We start from the raw sequence: 15,166 nt of genomic DNA on the forward strand, positions 1-15,166 counted from the left end.
CATGTAAAGGAAATCTGGAAACATAACTATTCAGATGAAGTAATAGCAGTGTATGGTAATAATAAATAGTCGTCCACATTCAGAATAAATTAGGCAATACTGTGCCTATCCGAAACCAAATGCTATTGTAAACAAAACCCTCCACCATCATTGATTCCTACTTGTAGGCAACAATGGCTGACCAAATTATCTGTTTAGTGTAATGCAATAAAAGAAAGTATATTTGGTGCTGCACCATCCTGCCTGGCCTAGTCATAAATTCCCTTTTTGAGTGAAAATGCTAGCTGGTCCTGTCCTGGGCATAACCCAAATTAGCAAAGCCTGCACCTATACAAGGTTTAGATGAGAGGAGCTGCCTCTAGCTTCTTTGAATGGCCCCTCCGATTTCTTCCCTGAACAACCGCTTGCTGCTGCTCTCTTTTGCACTGCATAATTTATTGGCAGGGCAGGTACTTCAATATGACTTGGATGATAAGATTCTGCCCTCAGCCCTTGCCGTTTGTGCTTTTTTGCACCATACAGTTTGAATTTGCCAATCTCCAAGATTCAGGGGAAAGCCTTACCCCTCCCCTCTGGGTCACAATAAAGGCAAGAACCCAGGACCCACATGCACCTCTCCCCACTCCGAACTCAGACCCTCACAGGAACCTACGTTAGGTAAGTCCAGTGGCCTCCTCACCACCCTCCTTCTCCCATCTCCCCAACCTAGGCCTTTGATCCTTACCTGACTAACTCTCTGTGTTTGTACCTCATCTCCCAAAAAACCTTCACATAACATCTAAAATAGTCAGCTAATAATTCAATCTAACATTAGGAAATCATTTTTGAGAAGCAATTTTAAATATTTGTATAGAGATGTATCTTTTATAATTTTTCTCATCATAGCACCACAGAGAACTTCAGATATCTATTTGCTTATATACTTTTGGATAATTTTTTGTCTGCTATTCAGAACTTAAGAATTTTTTTTAATCCACTAAATTGAATACAACTAGATTTAAAATGTATTTATTGAAACACTATTGTGCATCCATGGTTGTGCTGGATATCTTCCATTTCCGCCACCTCCTACTTCAAATTTATTCTCTAACCTTCTTCACCCTGCTCTCTGTCCCAGGAGACTAACTGCCACGTCTTCTGGTTTCCACTTGTTCAGCCAATGGGAAGCTCTAATACAGTTATGAAAAGGAAGGAGAAGCTTTCATAGGAGCTGTCCTGATCAGGTCTCATCTTCTTCTGTGGATATAAAAAATCCAATGGTTTCCAAAAGTCAGCAGCTCTCTTTCTGAATTGAAATCAGTGTACTGCACCTGGCAGCTGGCAAAGTTGTATTTTGAAAAGTTTTAAAAAGCCACAGTTGAATGTTGTAAAAAGAAAGCAGAGGTGCCAGCTCTCGTCGGTACAGTTATAAATTATCATTGTAAATATTTATGAGTTCTATGTCAAATCCATATTTGGACTTGGAATTCTTTTGTCTGCAAAACAGCACGCACCGATTGTAATTTTTCTAGCTTTACATCGTCTGTGAAATTATTAAAGTCTAATCTGAAAATCCACCAGATGAAAATATTAAATAGAGTATAGCTCAATCAAATAAAGTAAGATATCAATATTGAATTTAACAAGTAGCAAAATATCACTGAACAACTCCAAAAAAGAATAAATGAATCATTTGTCTAGAATGTGACAGTATTAAAAATCATCCATTTGACATAGAGTGCTTGAGTGCCTTTCATAATAAAAATATGAAGAAATTACACTACTGTGACCAGATGTATTGAATATATTCTCTAAAATCACATAGGGAGTACAGAACAGATCTGAGAAATACTACCTATTTATTTGCCTGAGTAACTATAATCAGAAGATATCTGATACAATTTCAATTACTTATTCATTAAATATTTTCTGTAATTACAATGGATTGGCAGTATATTGCTATTAGATGATTTCTTTACATTTATCACTTCATAAATCCTTTGTATTTGGCCTACATGACAACTGAGGATATCAGAAAGTTTATAGAATGTGCTGTTTCTTAAAGATAAAACAATGCTTTTCCCCAGAATAGGGCAAAGAAGAAGGGCTACAAAAATCTTAATTTAATTAAGGTCCCATGTCAAGGCTTCTCTGGACCAGAATTAAGTGCTAAATCTCACTTATCAATTAATCCTTAATTCACCTTATCCTAATAGTTAAAACTGTGAGCTAGTTTATAAGCAAGCATATTCAGATATTCTATGAGCATGGTTATATTAGCATTAAGTGAAATAAGAATTAGATATCCTCAAGTAAAGATTTTGTGCTGATTCTTGCATCTATACGAATATTTAATTTGACAGGCAAAATATAGATTGCATCTAGTGGTCGATTTTAGAGAAGTAGGATGTCCTTTGTATCAAATTAGGTGTACAGCCAATTCAAACCTTAACTGTCACATTTAAAATGAAAAACCTGGCAGGGTCTCAGTCTTGCCTTGTTGCAGAGATAATCATTTTTTTTTCAACACACATGGGAAATTGCATCTTTGGTTGCTAAATTCTAATGAGATTCCATGGGCATAAAGGGAAAATATACCAGCATGATATATACAGAAAGTTCCATAAAAGGTACCTCCTTCAAAATTTTAAGTATACTGAATTAATTCTAGAGGACAAGTATGTGAGTCTGGGAATTAAGGCAATAACTATCATATCAATAAGATGGGGTAGGGGGCAGTAGTCAACCATCCATATCAAGAGTTAAATGAACCTACAGGAAGGGACATTATTATAGCCTTGAGCATATTGTCCAGATTCAAAAACTTTAAAGGAAATTTGCCATTTTGATTTTCGGCATTAATCAAATGTTTTCAAGGGGAAAATGTATGGTTTGTTTTGATACCTATAGAAACCATTATCTACACTATACTATTGTCAACCTAAGGTCTCATATATCTCAGACAAAATTCTCTCATCTAGACAAAACTTAGTGACTTTTCAATCACCATCTCCCATTTAATAAAAATTACAATGATTAGCAAGAATGATGACTTAATACAATAGCATACTTTATGTGTGGTTTGGTTTAGTTTTTCCTGTAGGAAAACAGTATAAATGCAACTCTAGAGATAGTTATGGATCTCAGACTGGAAAACTCATCAACAACATGGACCTGGAAAAAAAATGAAAACTCCAATTAGTGTTTTTCTAGCTTTAGTGAGTCCTGAAGAAAAAACTGAAGGCATATATTGAAGCTCATAAGACTGAAGTCAGTGAAGCTCTTAACGCTTTAAAAATAGTTATTTACTCCCTAGATTATAAATTATAGTTATGAGACAACTAAGATTTCATCTCACCCAGTGTATCACATTCGAAAGGTTATCTAAAAAAGAAATTGAAAGGAATCTTTGTTTCTCATCTTGTCAATTCTCTGGAAAATATTAGGGACAGGTCATTTTAAAGTTGAGGCATTTCTTTTGTCATCAAAAGAAATAGTCCTCTTATAACATGATGGCCAGTTGCAGTAATGAGGTATATGGATCATTGTTTTCCTTTCTTTAGAACAAGACAAAGCAAAACAACAAGCAAACAAAAAAGAGTAAAATATAAATATTTCTGAAAAACATGATTTGGAAATCTTGACAAAAGATGATTTTTATGGAAGTGTTTATTTTATGACAAAACAGTTTAGGTGACTGATATACTATGTGTATCAGTCAGCCAAAGATGTGCTGATGCAAAATACCAGAAATTGTTTGGTTTTTATAAAGGGTATTTATTTGGGGTAGGATCTTACAGATATCAGGCCATAAAGCATAAGTTACTTCCCTCACCAAAATCTATTTTCACGCATTGAAGCAAGATGGGTGACAACGTCTGTGAGGGTTCAGGCTTCCTGGGTTCCTCCCTTCCAGGGTCTTGCTTCTCTCCAGGTTCAGGGTTTCTCTCATACCAGGGCTTGCTTCTTCCTGGGCTCAGGGTTCCTCTCTTCCTGGGCTTGCTTCTTTTTCTTCTGTGAGCTTACTTCCCAGGGCTCCAGCTTAAGGCTTCAGCATCAAATTCCAACATTGAAAATCCTCAACTCTGTCCGTTGCCATGCCTTTTATCTGTGAGTCCCCACCCCACTCAACGCCCAACCAAAGCCCTCATCATAACTTAATCATGCCCAGGTACAGACCAGATTACAAACATAATCCAATATCTATTTTTTTTTATTCATAACCATATCAAACTGCTACACCATTTGTTTTCAGCTGAAGAATCATCAGATTCATAATAAGCAAGGCATGCCATTGCAGCTATTTTTTTAAAATAAGATAGTCTAATTGTGTTCCCTTATACTCTACTGGAAACTAAGGTTATTTGGGTTTCAGCAGTTAGATTGGAAGTTAATTTATACTGTGGTAACATGAAGCTTTCCACCTTAATACTTCCTGGATCCCTTAACCAAGCAAAACCAAGTTTTATGATACTGATGTGATTGATCACTTACTTTTGCCACTCCCTTCTTCTCTCTTTAGCACTGTCTCCTCCTTCCCTCATTGCTCAAGCTCTTCCTTTAGCCCTTTGTTCATAGTCATCTGAGGCTATTTTACTACAAGAATATGCTCAAAGGAGACAGATGACTCTTACCTTTTAAACCAATTTAACATATGTGTTGTCCTATAGTAAACTTCTCTGGCCCCAGATAGTATCTGCCTAATTCTTCAAATTAATATGATACTTTTAAGCCACTTTGTCTGAGATCTTTTACCTGTCAGTAAATGTATTAAACCTGTTTATAGTTGTACTTTAAGCATTTAGATAATGAAAGGGAAGTGAATCTCCTTTATCAGTTCCAAATATGCAAGGAATTCTTCCTTGATCTTGTTAGAACCAGAAGGACTAACTATTGTTAAGTTTGGCTTTCTTTCTTACATTTACCTTGTCTTGATTGTCAGCAAATGTTTTAGTCTATGGGTTTATATCAAATTATATGGAAACATTTTAGATATTAATGCAACTTGAACTTGGTGGACATCATATGAGGCTTAAGAGTAACAGTGAAACTCTTCTATATTATTCTGCATTTGTTAAGAATGGAAGATAACTTACTTTGAAAGACACATGAAACAAAAACCGTCCCTATTCAGATAGCTTTTCAAAAGTTTTATGAAGGGAAAAGCAATATAGAAGTTGAATATACAAAAGAAGACCTTAAAACATCAAATCCAGATTTGGTTGTCTATTTAACACTTCTACAAGAAGTATTATGTGGTAAGGTACCAGCAGTTTTTATAAAGAGAGGACCTCATTTCTAATTTCCAGAAAACTGCCAAGTCATCATCTGAATCTTGTGATCTCTGGCACCTTTGTTCCTGACCTAACACAGGATAAAAGTAATCTTCTCTCAGTATGTGTTATTCTACACACCCACTCTGCCCTCCGCTGCCCTCCATTTAATTACTCCTTAACCACAGGAATGTTTGTGGTTGAATAAGAAACTAACCATAATTGCCTTCCTACTTGACCTACAATGGTTGGAACTGGGCTGTGATCCATCAGAACCTTAAGTATGTTTTGATACTCAGTTTTTATTGTATACATTCTTCTCAGAGCATAGTATACTTTGTGTAATATGACTGGTGAGCTTGAACACAGTGTCAGTTTACTGTTCTCAGTTGCCTAGTGTAAACAGAGGTTGATAAATGATTATTGTTGGAATTCAGGTCCCAAATATTTCAAACTAAAGGAAAACATACTACAAGGGTCATTTATGGCTCCTGATACTAGATGGTATAGATGATGGAATTGTCAGAAAAGGCTTATCCCCTAATAGGAACCAGTATATATTTAGGTTAAGAACTATTTTCAAGCAAAGTTTTCTGTCACATTTTAAAATGTTTTTTCCTATTTTTAAAGTTAACTTTTCAAAAAATTTCCATGAACCCATTCCTGGGAGGACTTGTTTGAAAGTACAAGCTATTGTTAGTTAAACACTAATCTGTAAATCTGTAGGAAGATCCCAGTTGCCATATCCACAAACACAGAGTAACTGCCATAAATTTAAAAATTAAATGAATTAATATAAATGAAAAATTAACCTGGAGTCCATGCATGAGTTTGAATATATCTTTGAACCCACTGAAATTATGTTATGTTGTACATTGCCATTTTTTTAGAGAGAGAAAAGATCCATAATTTTCATCTAATTTACGAAAGAACATGTGACCTAGGAAACATTAAGGGTCTTTGGTATAAATCACTGCTGCATCATATAAAACATAATTAGCATAACTATAAATGGTGATTTTGTAGAATATATCAACTGGCATTATGGTTACCTGTTCATTTATCTATATCCCCAACAAAACTCCAAGCTTATTGAGAACAGAGACTATAATGTGTTACTGTATCCCAGTCCCTGGCACAGGGACCTGCCTTTCAAGTAGGAAACATCCAATAAATAATTGCTGATTGGATTAATTATGATTACAATAATGAAAAGTATTTTGTGGTATACTGAAAAATCTAATTGTTTTATATGATCTAATATATTTTTTAAAGAATTTTTTATATATGATCTAATAATATTTTTTAAAGGATTGTTCTCAGACAAAGTCTGAAAGGGACAAAGGCAGAAACAGTCAAAAAATTATTACAATAATCTAAATAAGAAGTGATGGTCGCTTGTACTAGGTGATGAGTTTAGAAGGGGTGTCATTTAGATCATGTAGGACTTGTAGACCACGCATGGTAAAGACTTTAGATTTCAATCTGAATGAAATGAGAGACCATTAAAGTGCTTGGAGAACAGAGATTATATGATATGACTCACTTTTTTTTCTTTTTCTTCTTCTTTTTTCTTTTTTCTTTTTTCTTTTAGGAGGTACCAGGGGTTGAACCTGGAACCTCGTACATGGGAAGCAGGCACTCAACCACTGAGCTACATTTGCTTCCCCCACATTTTAAAATGGTCATTCTGACTATTGTGTGATGAATAGACCATAGGGAGCAAGGATGGAAGAAGGAAGACCAGCTAGGAGGTTTTTGCAATAATTTAGATAACAAATAATATAGGCTTGGGGTACAGTGGTGATGGTAGAGGTGATGAAAGGAGATCAGATACTGACTATGTTTTAAAAGTTAGAGGTGGTCCATTGGTAGAGAAAAAAGGAAATGGTAGTTATATTGCTTAAGCAACTGAAAGAGTGGAGGGGTGCCATTTCCTGAGGTGGAGAATACTTCAGGAGGGAAGTGGGGGTGGCTTCGAGGTAGTCAAGTGTTCTCCTTTGAAAATATTTGGTTTGAGAATTTTATTAGACATCTAAGTAGAGATGTTGAGGAAGCAGATATTAATAGATTTATAAATTTAGAATTCAGGACAGAAGCTAAAGACATACATTTTAGAGTCATCAGTATACAAATGGGACTTAAAGCCAGGGGACTGGATGAAATTACCTAGGGGATGAATGTAAAGAGAAGAGCATGATCAAATGTGTCAGATTATGTTGATGGCTCAGGTTAGATTCCAAAGGAGTTTTAAACATTAGATTTGGCAACATGACAATGTAGAGATTGTTGTTGATTTGATGTGAGTATTTTGCAGGGAGTGATGGAGACAACAGTCTGATTGGAATGTATTCAAGATCTTTCCTGTAAGGAAATAAAGAAAGATATAGAGGACCTGTATATAAGAGGAGACTTAAAATGCATCCACCGATTACAATGTGTGGACCTTGTTTAGATCCCGATTAAAATAGGTTGTAAAAAAATATAAATTAGCTAATTAAAAATTTAAACAGTTAATGGTTATTTGATTATGTTAAGGAGTTATTGTTCATTTTTCCTATAACGGTATTTTGGCTATATTTTTATATATAAAAGTCCTTCTATTTCAAAGATATTTATGTATGACATAATATCTGGGATGCATATCAAAACTATACAGGAGTGAGAAGAATGGGTGGGAGGAGTAAAGGAAATAAAATTGAGCTATAATTATTCAAAGTGAGTGATGGGTGCAAAGAGATTCATTGTACTCCTTCTATTTTTATATATTTTGACATTAAAATAAACATGGATCAGAAAGCCTGTAATGAATTTTCTTGTAAATATTCCCACTTTTTTTCTCAATGCATAATTATCCATTTCCCAGTATATAACAAACTAAACTAATACCCTGGAATTACCTGTTCTGCTTCTTACTTGACACAAGTGCCGGTGGTAAGGTGTCAAATAATTACTGACCCTGTGTTCACCTTCTTGGTTTTGTCCTGCTGCTGGTTTTACCTCTGTGAGTGCAATTAGAGGATTTGGCAGCCACTACCTCAAAGATGTTAATACTATGAAAACCACCTTCACACCTTATGTAGTACTATTAAAAATAAACTTAAATGAGTTTAATATAAAATATCAGAATACAGAAAACAAGCTGGAGACCAAGCATTTATCTCAGTTATCAAAAGAACACCATAAGCAAAAGATAACATTTCAAAATTATAGTTGACTATATAATCGAGAGAGATCAGTGGAGTATTAACTAAGTCATTCCTACCTCTTTCCTAATCCTTGTCACAGCTTTTATGATTCTAATTGAGATCATTGAGAAGAACAATTCATCAATCAAGACCTTTATTAATTACCCCAGAAATCTCTTAATCAGAAGACAGCACTTCAGTTACATTTAACTCAAGATCACACTGTACTTTAGATGGAAAAATCCTCCCTATTCTATTTCTCATCTCAAATATGCTTATTTGAGTTTTCTAGCCAAACTGTTAAAAACAAAATACATCATTTGCATGAGGTATCAGCTTAGCTCCAATCACACAATGTGAGAAATACTAAATGTGTACCATATTTTCAGCATTCCAGATGGTCAGTGGGACACATAAGGCTAATACAGCACTAGCCCCACAGCTATAAACTCAAGAAAATGAAATTATTATAGCTGTTTGTTATAGTATAAGTGGCGGTGACCTTATTCAAAGCCAACCAAAAGTACTATTTTCATACCCAAACTTTAGCATGACCTGAGGAAAGGACAGATCAAAAACAAAAAAAGACTTCAGTTTCACCATGTCATTCAATCCATGCCAATTGTCCAGTCTCTACTATGAACTTAAAACTCACAAGGCCAGAGTTTTACATCAGAAAACTTAATTGTCTTATGTGTTCCTCTCCCAAGTCTTGGAGAAGCCCAAAGTTTTCTTAGCTTGCTGCTACTACTATTATTCTTCCATACCTATATCATAGGGGACTTAGTGGAAAACAGCATGATCGTGTTCTGTGGTCTTCTCTAACATTACCTATTCTCAGCTTTTCAATTTCTTGGACTTAATGTTCCCTAGTCAGGGGCAGCTCAAAAATCTCTTTCATCTGCTTATTTCCCTGCTGTAGCACAACTTGACTTCCTCTGGGCAAACCTGCCAGATTCTTAGTTCAAGCTAAGATACAAGATACAGAAAACAAGATGAAGGGGCACCCACAGGAGTCTACCACATTCAAACGTGCTGTTTTAAGTTGTGCCTACTCAGGTCCTAGAAATGAATACCAGCACCAGGTTCTGCTAACCAGAGGAGTGATAAACAAGAGCTCTGTCCTTTCCACATGGGAGCACCGCCCACAAGAAATGCAGCTTTCCCTGCCTTCTGGAGATCCCCAAATCCCATCTCAGCTGATACCAGAACATTCCAGCTCCACAAGAGATGTTGCCCTATAGATCTTAGCTAGTTGTGCAGTTTTGAAAGTTCAGCTCTCTCTACATAGGACTTGGTTTCATAAATTCCAACCCTACAGCATTTTCTAGTGCAAAGTCATTTTCTAGTGCATTTTCTAGTGCAAAATGATTTGCTTTCCACATAGGTTTGTCCCTATCCATAATAATCACAATTTGAGGTCCCAGACAAACCAGACCTTCAAATGAATCCAATGCTGGGGAATGGGGGATGCTGGGGAATGGGGGGAACATCTTTAGGAAACAGCTGATGCCAGGGATCCATCCCAAGAAATTCTTGTTTTTATTAGTCTAGAGTAGGCGTACGTATCACTGTTTTCTAAAAGCTCCCATATGATTCTGATACCTTGGTAACCACTGATCCAGTATGATATCCTGCCAGTTCCACCAAGGATATTAGTAAGTCTAGAATTGTTTTTCTGGTTTTTTGGGTTTTTTTATGAGGTTCTGGGAATTGAACCCAGGACCTCATAAATGGGAAACAGGTGCTCAACCACTTAAGCTACATCTGCGCCCCTAGAGCTGTGGTTTTGATTTGAAGTCAGGCCTCTCTCAGTGTGAGAGATACAGTTTCTACACTAGGCTTTTGTTTCCCAAAGTCCATTCCCTTGTATGTTTACTCAGGTTGCTGAAGCCCTGCCAGATGGGGAAGATGGAAGAAACCCTGAACTCTGCATGCTTGATTCTCCCCTGCCCCACTGTATACCTTCTCTGTGTGTGATGTGGCTCTTTTCACATAGGAGAAAGCACATTAGCCCTTTCTTTTCTCAGTAACCTGTCAAGCTTTAGCCACTGAAACACTACCTGATCAATATATGTATTGTGGCCATCACATCTGGATTTCCATTCCCTTCAGGAGTCAATAATGAAAGAGGAAAAGGAAAGAAAAAAAAAATTCTCTATGGTGATTTAAAACCGTATATAGCCCAGAAAAGCATGTTCTTATAGTTAATCCATTCCTGTGGAAGTGGACCCATTGTAAGTAGGATCTTTTGATGAGGCTACTTCAGTTACGGTATGACCCACATCATTCAGGATGGGTCTTAATCCTCTTACTGGAGTCCTTTATAAACAGATGGAATACACACAGAGAGAAAGCCACAAAAGCAAGAAACTGAAAGCAACAAAACCCGGAAGGGAAAGAGAGGGAGAGACCAGCAGATGCTACCATGTACCTTGCCATATGGCAGAGGAGTCAAGAAACTCTAGCAGCCACTCTTCGGGAAGAAAGCATCACCTTGAGATGCCCTGATTTAGACATTTTTCTCAGCCTCAAAACTGTAAGCTAATAAATTCCCATTGTTAAGCTAACCCATTTCAACAGCCTAGCAAACTAAAACGCTCCCCTAACCCCTGTTAAATTTGTAAGTACTCTGAACTTCTGCTTTTGTAAAATCAACACGACTTGATTGTAATTGCTCACAATGACCATCTCCTCCATTGAATAGTAAGCTCCACAAAATAGTAAGCTCCACAAAAACTGAAACAGTGACTAATATTTACTATGTGCCCAGTCAAATGTTCAATTGACAAAAAAATGAATGAATGATAGAGAAGGAAAAGAGAAGTGGTTTCTATGATAGGAATGGAAAAGAGACAGTCATGACTTCAATGTTAGGGACCAGTATTTAGCCTGGATAATTGGAACCAGTTGCAGAGTGGAGCAGAACTCACAATCTTACCTGAAAATTCAGCAATTTCTCTTTTTCTTTACTTAAGCACACCTTTGCTTTTCAAGGGTTCCTAAACATTTGCCATCTCCTTGTACTCCATGTATACTTTTCTTCTTAGACCTCCCACACATCAGCAACCTGATTTTTGGAAAGTATCCAGTTCTGCCTGCTTAGCCTCTACCATTTTCCAGCTCAGCAGCAGCATAATTGTTATGCTCTTCCTTAAAATAACAGTGGGGACTTTTCCAGCTCTACAGCATAGTTTAAAAGAGATTAGTTAAATATACAGTAAGTCCTTCCTTACTCATTTTCTAACCTCCACAGAATTTTGAAAGTACTGAAAGCTAAGACTGCTTATGCACAAGGCTTTTTGAGTAATATTATGTTTATCTTAGAATTCTGGCCCAAATGGTAATTGTATTGCTGCATATGGGAGAATGAAACCAAGATGTTTCAGTTATCATATGGTATCAGGGACTTTGCTGCCTGCACGACTCAGGGTAGATGAATCTGACACCCCAGTTCTTAAGGACTGGGATTTAAAGAGAAATAAGTGAGCACAGGATGAAGACCAGCTCACAATGTCAGTCTAGCTCACTAGACAACTCTTGAAATACTGGTGCACTATTTCTCATCAACATTAATTACTCTTTAAGATTCTTTTCTGGCGGCTCCAAGAGAGTATAGGATTTGAAGTATAAACAGCCTTTTGAATCTTTATTAAGGGGCACTGCAGAGGATGATGGGAGAGGCCCAAAGTATTGAGATCAAATGATGTGAGCTATTTTGAAGTTATCTAATATTCCAGTCTCCAGAAACATCTATTCCACTCACTGACTGATACCTTCACGCTTTAGGCATAAGGCAGTGTTTCTCAAACTATTTTCCATAAAGTACCGGCATCAGAATCATTTAGGGGTGTCTGTTAAAAAATGCATATTACTGAGTCCAGATCATAAAGCTGAATCTCTGGAGTTGAGACCCTAAAATCATCCTAAACAAACCACACAACTGATTCCTTTGAATTCTAAAATCAATATGCTGGCTTGAGACTTTGCTAACTATTAAACTTCAGATACCACCAGAAGCTATAGCACTGTGAGCAGTTATTAGTCATTGTTTTCGAAGGCCCTGAGAGCAGTTTTTGATAGAGGAAGTAATTGAAAAGAACTTCAGAGACTAAATACTCAAGAGGAGGAATGGAACAATACCAAGGAGAAAATGTAGAATGGCCAGAAAGCCAAAGAAAAGCACTACTTTCTAATTTTGCCCCTGGTTATATGGCCATATGCCATAGTTTAGTTCAGTCCAGCAAATATACTGAGCTCCTATCATGTGCCAGGCACTATAAAGAAACATAGCAGAGTCACTCTTCCAGAGGAATTTTTAGTTTGTTATAGGAAGTAGGCTCTTGAATGGGTAATTAACTGTAATAAGACTAAGGAGAGAGACTGACCCAGAAAATTTTGGAGGCTAAGAAGAGTGGCCCCACCTGAGGCTTATAGTGTCAAGGACAGCTACTAGAGAAAGAAGTGCCTCAACAAGGGAATAAGTAGAAGGAGGTGGAGGGCATTGATGAAGAATTAAAGGGGAGCCAAGAGCTGGTAGGAAATCAGCATGTTCCTAATAGAGGGTGACCTACACAAATCAAGGCTCTAAATTACAAAGCAGCAAGATGTATCAAGGATGGACAAGCAGTTCCAGGCTTCTTTATCGTAAAGTACAAGGAATGGGGAATGGTCATTAGTGATCCTAGATAGGAAGGAAGACATGGGCCAAGTCAGGGAGATGTTTGTATGTCTTGAAAACTTTTCCAAAGTCCTATTATTCTAGGCATCTAGACTTCCTGGATTAGTCCTCCAAATTCATTCCAAATTGCAGTCCCAAACAGTTAATTGTGGTAGTTCCAAAACTACAAAATATAACTGGTTTATGGGTCTTCTCTGGGCCATTATGCATGGAATTGCAAAAACTAAAATATTCTCCATAATATCAGAAGTTGTTCAGTATAAATCTGAGAATGTTTTAATTGGAAGAGTACATTAAAAAAAAAATAGTAACGTTAATGACCTCTGAAGAGAGAAACTGAGAGTTTACTACTCGCTGTTTGCACTTTTTATACTTTTTGAATTTATTACCATGTGTATTTATTACCCACGCAAAATTTGTAAAAGAGAACTAAAGAAGTTCTCCTTTTAAATTAAAAAAGTTTTTTGTCAACATATAAAAGAGCAATTTAATCTATATTAAACCAAATTTTTTTTTAAAGTGAAGTAGTTTTGTCTCTCATAGCCTGAGGCAAAAACGGAATGGGAAAGATCATTGGAATATCCTCTGTAATTGTGGCCTTTGTTTGTTTGTTTGATTTTTCAGTTTGCAGCTCATCTTGTGAAGATGAAATATCCCAGAATCTGTATTCTAGATGGTGGCATTAGTAAGATCAAGCCGACAGGTCTCCTCACTGTCCCATCTCCTCAAATTTGAAGAGCCAAGAGTGTGACTGTCAGAAGGACAGAACGGCGTCAGCACCCAACAGGACAGTTCTTCACAGCCTTGCCACTCTCAGAACTAGACACGCAGATGGTTGAATTTCCATAAAGCTTTTGTTATGAGATATTTTTAAGAATCTCATGACCCAAATGTTCAGCTGTCCAGCCAACAAACTTGACTGTATATGTATTGCTGAAAGAATTTTCTTAGTAGTGAAATCCGATCATGCATTTTTACCACACCGCCATACAAAGCCAGAGGAATTCAGCTGACAAGGTAGATTTAGTGATATCAAGAAATCCCAGTTGCACTAAAAAACTGTCCTCCCCACTGCACTGAACAGAAAGTCCTAACAAAGGTATTATTTAGAAATGTAGACATAATGTTGGCTGAAATCATCTTTCTAGGATAATCAAAAGTGAAAAGCAAGCCATTCCTTATAATACATACATATATTAAAATGCATTCCTTATAAATAAATGCTATGTTTGAAAGTTCATTTTGTGCCCAAATAAGTTGCGTGTGTATGTTTGCGTGTGTGTATTTAGAGGGAGCCAAGTTTTGCCCTTTGCAGAAAGTAGAAATAGGTTACCTCAGAAAAATAAAAAAGCATTACCCATTCATATTAAATAGAATATTTGTTCATTTTCTGTAGCAGAGAAACCCAAAATCTGAGTGGATATAACAAACTAGAAATGCATTTCTCTCTCATATAAAAATCTGCATAGTCAGTCTAGAACTAGTATATTAGATTCAGAATCTTTAAGAACTCCGTAATCTCTCATTGCTTAACTACCCTCAATACATGGTTTCCCTCTCATGGATGAATATGGCTGCTCAGATCCCACCATGACATCCACAGACTAGAAGTAAAAGAAGGAAGAAGGAAAAGGAGGGGAAGAAATAGGAAGAGAGGAGACAGGAAAGGGAAAATAAGAAAGAGAAAGGGAGGTAATATGCCTTCCTAGTAAAGGCACAGGCCAGATGCTGCACACAGTACTGCTGCTTACATACTATTGACTAGAACTTAAACATGTGGCCACATCTAGCTGCAAGGAACACTGGGAATGTAGTCTTTGGCTGGGTGGTAATGTACCCAACTTAAGAGTTCTATCACTGTGTGGGAAGAGGAGAGCACATTGAGGGAAACATCAAAGAATCTATATGGTGGCATTAGTTAAGATCAAACCAACATGTCATTCTAAAAAGTAAGCACTGTACTTCATTGAATCAAAGACACCACTAAGATATAGCCCCATTTTATGTACCATGAAGAAAAGAAAAAAAATGCAGCCAAATAAACT

The 15,166-nt window shown here is 36.6% G+C and overlaps 1 protein-coding gene across 7 annotated transcripts in view; it reads left to right on the forward strand.

Annotated features, from left to right (window-relative positions):
- The window catches only part of TBCK (TBC1 domain containing kinase), a 445,069-nt gene that overhangs the window by 316,599 nt on the left and 113,304 nt on the right, over nucleotides 1-15,166 (forward strand). For 3 of the 7 annotated variants that reach the window (XM_058294468.2, XM_058294485.2, XM_058294472.2), the window contains one exon: nucleotides 13,746-14,342. The exons of 2 other annotated variants lie outside the window; for them this stretch is intronic. In XM_058294468.2, coding sequence (XP_058150451.1) covers nucleotides 13,746-13,856 — 111 coding nt within the window. In that variant the 3' untranslated portion in view covers nucleotides 13,857-14,342. Of the gene's footprint in view, nucleotides 1-522; nucleotides 658-13,745; nucleotides 14,343-15,166 lie in introns of those variants that run through there. 2 more of the 7 variants (XM_058294462.2, XM_058294463.2) reach the window with 1 other exon arrangement.

This window comes from Dasypus novemcinctus, chromosome 1 (genome assembly GCF_030445035.2).
Source record: "Dasypus novemcinctus isolate mDasNov1 chromosome 1, mDasNov1.1.hap2, whole genome shotgun sequence".
Taxonomy (NCBI): Eukaryota; Metazoa; Chordata; class Mammalia; order Cingulata; family Dasypodidae; genus Dasypus; species Dasypus novemcinctus.